The sequence below is a fragment of the Temnothorax americanus genome, unplaced genomic scaffold (genome assembly GCF_048541705.1).
Source record: "Temnothorax americanus isolate GAGA-0224 unplaced genomic scaffold, ASM4854170v1 Scaffold310, whole genome shotgun sequence".
Lineage (NCBI taxonomy): Eukaryota > Metazoa > Arthropoda > Insecta > Hymenoptera > Formicidae > Temnothorax > Temnothorax americanus.
Window position 1 is genome coordinate 1 of NW_027509454.1, and position 5,000 is coordinate 5,000.

At 32.0% G+C, this 5,000-nt stretch overlaps 1 protein-coding gene across 1 annotated transcript in view; it reads left to right on the forward strand.

Annotated features, from left to right (window-relative positions):
• Positions 1-2,076: 2,076 nt before the first annotated feature.
• The window catches only part of LOC143901074 (5-hydroxytryptamine receptor 1E-like), a gene marked incomplete at its 5' end in the record, with an annotated part of 10,974 nt that continues 8,050 nt past the window's right edge, over positions 2,077-5,000 (forward strand). The window contains 2 exons of the mRNA XM_077413032.1: positions 2,077-2,369; positions 4,854-5,000. The exon at positions 4,854-5,000 is cut by the window's right edge and continues 97 nt beyond it. Coding sequence (XP_077269158.1) covers positions 2,077-2,369; positions 4,854-5,000 — 440 coding nt within the window. The remainder of the gene's footprint in view (positions 2,370-4,853) is intronic.

The window sequence follows — 5,000 nt, forward strand, 5'->3', positions numbered from 1 at the left end:
CGGCAACCTGGGACACCTAAACATTGAATTCAAGCTTGATTCATAAAAATCGACTTAAAATTTCCCTAGCGGCAGAATTAAAATTATGTCATGACATAATAAAAATCGCTGAATTAAAATTATGTCTAGACATAATAAAAATTGGACAAAAATTATGTTTAGACATAATAAAAATTGGATGAATTAAAATTATGTCTGACGTAAAAATAATTATCAAAAATATCGATACCTGAAGATATCGGTACATATACAGTTGCGAACAACATTCAGTAAGACACGCAAATAAAAATAAATAAAGAATTTTACAGTTAACGACTTATTAACATTAATCATGCTTCATTGCGATTATGTTTTATGTTGAAATTGAAAAATATAAACAAGGTGTACAACTAAAAGGGTTACAAATTATTATTTTTAAAAAACTGAGCAAAATATTAAATTGTTGTTTTCTTTAGAAATAATAGTCCGTAACACTTTTAGCTTCATACCTTGTATTATATACGGTTTATGAGATTATAAGATATATTGTTTATAAGATTAAGATGCGTAACACTACAAAAAGGCGTGATATCCGTACAAAATTACCTTTTTAAAAAAAGGTAAAAAAGAGCGCCAAGTACACGCATAGTAGTGTATATGTATTATTATGTTGTTACCCTGTTATGTTGTTACCTCGAAAAAAACAAAGTGGTAGTATTATACCTCCAAATAGCTTTATCCTGTACATACTGTTTATAAAATGCGTAATATACTACAAAAAGGCGTGATATCCGCACAAAATTACCTTTTTTAAAAAAAGGTAAAAAAAGGCGCCAAGTACACGTATAGTAGTGTATATGTTGTTACCTAAAAAAAAAAAGAATGTGGTAGTATTATACCTCGAAAAAACCTAAGTAACAAGTGGTAGATCTTTATATCTCGAAAAATCTCGAAAAAATCTAAGCAGTAGTATCTTTATTTCCGAAAAATTATAACCCAAGTGATACACGTCACAATATTATGTCACCTTATCAAAAAGAAGAGTCGCGCTTCAAGTGATCTATTACAATTACAAAAAAGAAATGATATCTCTTTAAGTTAGAGCGCCAATTACAGAGAGAACATGTATATTGCCTCAAAAAATAATTGTTGCACTACATTGAAAAATCTTTACATTGTGTCAATTAGAAAAGAATGTATAATAACAATTTTATAAGATTAAAAAATTTTATTTAAATTTAACAAGGGAATACAAGATATTTAAATACAAAGTTATTTACATGTGTATTTTTTAATGGCCACAAAGAATTACAGAAGTAACAGTACAAAATAAAAATATTTTATTAAAATACATAAATCTTTCTTGTAAAAAAACTTGGCGCTGCTAGACCTCGAAATTTTAAATAAATAAATAAACTTATTCTATACTTAATTATAAGCCGCATTATCCGCCGTCCGCGTAGTCACGCACACCTATATCACTCACTCCCACATCCACGCTGATAATCATTTAATATTACTCCCATTGTATTCTTCTCTGAATTATTTTTATTTATTGTTGTCCTTATTTATTTAAAAGGTCTAGCAGCGCCAAGTTTTTTTACAAGAAAGATTTATGTATTTTTATAAAATATTTTTATTTTGTACTGTTACTTCTGTAATTCTTTGTGGCCATTAAAAAATACACATGTAAATAACTTTGTATTTAAATATCTTGTATTCCCTTGTTAAATTTAAATAAAATTTTTTAATCTTATAAAATTGTTATTATACATTCTTTTCTAATTGACACAATGTAAAGATTTTTCAATGTAGTGCAACAATTATTTTTTGAGGCAATATACATGTTCTCTCTGTAATTGGCGCTCTAACTTAAAGAGATATCATTTCTTTTTTGTAATTGTTAATATTACGTTAATAGAATTCACAATATGGCTTAGAAGATTTTGTAAAAATGTTACGATAAGCAATTTTTTGACTTTGGTGCTCCTCATCAAATTTATAATAATAACAATACAATAATATACGAGAATTCGCATTTATCAGCACGCAGCAAAGACATTTGGAAATTCTGTAAAAATATGTTCTTTATGTTAGGCATTTTTCCTAACTGCGCTGCTCCTGTTCATCACCTTCCTGACGATAGCAGGTAACGCTACCATCTGTTTCATCATCATATACTTCAAAAGATTTCGACGCTCCAATTACTTGGTGACCAGCTTGGCGGTGAGCGATTTGTTAGTCGGTGTGGTCGTGATGCCACCAGCCATAATTTATCAAGTATCAGGCGACTGGTACTTCGGTTCTACCTCATGCCACATTTGGCTCAGCGCCGACGTGCTCAACTGCACTGCCAGCATCTTCAATCTCTGCATGGTTTCCATAGATCGGTGAGTTAATTAGCGACCAATCATCGATATCCAAGAGTTTCAGCAAATCACGGACCGGCTTTGGATTTTCACAAAAATTGAAATTGCGCCATAGGTAGTCTCATTGATTAGTTCTCGGATAAATGTTTCAAAATATTGCAGAATATATAAAATAACGAAATATAACACGCATGATGCCACGGGAGAACAAAGTGGTACGTGGTTGACCCGCCCTTAACACGTTCACGCCTGTATGACCCATCAGAGAGTAGTATCAGAGTACTATATATATTAAGTATTAGCAAGTTTGGAATAGTCAGACTATTTTATTATTAACCATAAATTATGACTGCATTAAATAAAAGATATACATTTTATATGTTGATATTAAAGATAAATGCCTTGCTATAACTTTATATTTTTCTCAATAACTAAAATAAATTAAAATCAGCACTTTATAATGTAACTATTTTGATTTTTGAGAAATAATTTCGGCGTTATGTTGATGAGGGACTAGCTCAACTACCAATTTTATTAATTGTCTTCTTTCTGATGAAGAATACAAAAGTTAAATAGCTTCGTGCCGCCGATAAAGAACATAATAAATTATGCGCTAGTGTAAACGTGTTAAAGAGTCGCTGTCGCTGTCGACGACTTCGGTTAATTAACTCTAGTTAGCCAAACCTCCATTGATTATATAATATTAATAGAATAAGACAAAGCGCGCGCGGATAAACAGCAGGTTGAGCAGTTAAATTAATGCTGACCGAAGTTGATGCAGCGAATATTCCCGTAGTATATTAGTGTATTGGTAAAAGGTCGAAGAGTGTAGATACCGTGCATCACGTGATAGTTTATTTTTTATTTTACAAAATATTACAGTATTAATTTTTTTTAAATTGATTTAGTGTATTTTCGGTTAAATCTGTTTCCTAAAAAAATTTCGAGAAAAATTTAAGTTATTCTTTAATATTATAGTAAATTATAAAATTATTGAAATAATTTTCTTATTATTTACATTTTCCGAAATTTGTAATACATGGTTGTGCACCTAAAGATTAAGGTAATCGTCTCGTCAGGGCATGTATTAGATAAAGTTTTCGATTTTGGATTTTATATCAAATTATATGATCAGCTTTGCAGTCGATTTTTTCTGTGGCTCCTTACCGACTATTTACTCTAGAAAATCGATCTCGCGGAAAATCACAAATTTTGCATTACTTCATACAGACGGCCAGAAAAAGAAGGCTCTATCACTGTTTCGATCACATATTTTTCGCATTTTTCGATTAGATGAAGTGAGAAAAAACATTGCTTTTTGTACATTAGATTTCGAAGAATCCGATGCAACCATAAAATATATAGTTTACCGGAGATTTTGCTGCTAATTTTGTAGTTTATTTTAGTGAAAATGCGGTAATCGAGCAGACATTTTTTGGTCGAGGTAGGGTTGGGAAGTGGGAAGACTTGGCAAGCCGCTGGCTAATCACTGTAGTTGCAGGTTATGAGGCTCGTCTTTCTTAGCCGAATTGGATAGTAATTGACACCCCTGTCATGCGTTTTGAAACCCTTTCTCAGTAATTGTCAAAATTCAATCGAAAAGGAGATGTAACCTCACTTGTAACCTTTCTCGACGACTCGCATGATCAGCTGATCAAAACGGAGTCAAATGAAAAAAATCACATAATTTGGAAAAAGTAACATACTTTGGCACGTATGAAATTTTACACCATAATTCATAAAATATTTTTCCCTTAGCAAAAATTGCCTGAAATATATTTCTGAACGTGAAAACCTACAAACAGTCACATGACTAGCACGTAGCGAGACGCCTACCTTAAATAATAAGTTTATTTCGGATATAATTGATTAATCTAGTAACATATCCAATCTTTTGTTCAACTTCACTTCTACTATACTCTAATCCTGTTCAGGAACGTCATTCGATATGCGGGTTTCAATCTTGAGCTGGGTTTAGTGTACATTATTCTACTTAGAATGCATGCGTGGTATACATTTTTTATATTCCTCTGTTACATAGTAATTCTTTCTCGTTGTATCTCTTTTTTAAATATTGTATGGATATTATATTTTATCTCAGTTACGACTGAAATATTTGCGAGATCAGAGAGCAATATATACGATAACCGTTTTCTCTTTGTCGGATTCAGACACGCTATTGTTTCTGTGAATAATGTCGCAATGTCTCTCAATCTTTTTTCATGTTTATTTCCGTTAATTGCTCGAGCATAGAAATCTCGACTCTTCGAAGCTTTAACAAGCTCTACACTATCGGAAGGGTTGTTGATACACGTCGAGAAACACAAAAGCAAACGAGAAAGCAAAAACAAACGACTCGCTCCCGGCGTCGACATTTCTTTCTTTTGTCCACTACAGCTATCATATAGAATCCGAGAATTTCGTTAATTTTATTTTTGTGTCAGATTAGCCGTATATAAATACGCGAGATTTTAGACATTCTCACTTTTCCTTTCTATGTTAAAGGTTCTGGTTGATCATGAAACCGTTGAAATATGAAACGAAAAGGACGAAACTACGGATGTCGCTATACATCACCATCATTTGGTCTCTAGCAATGTGCATTAGTCTGCCGCCCCTTTTAACAATGGGAAACGAGTACGTGGAAGTTGA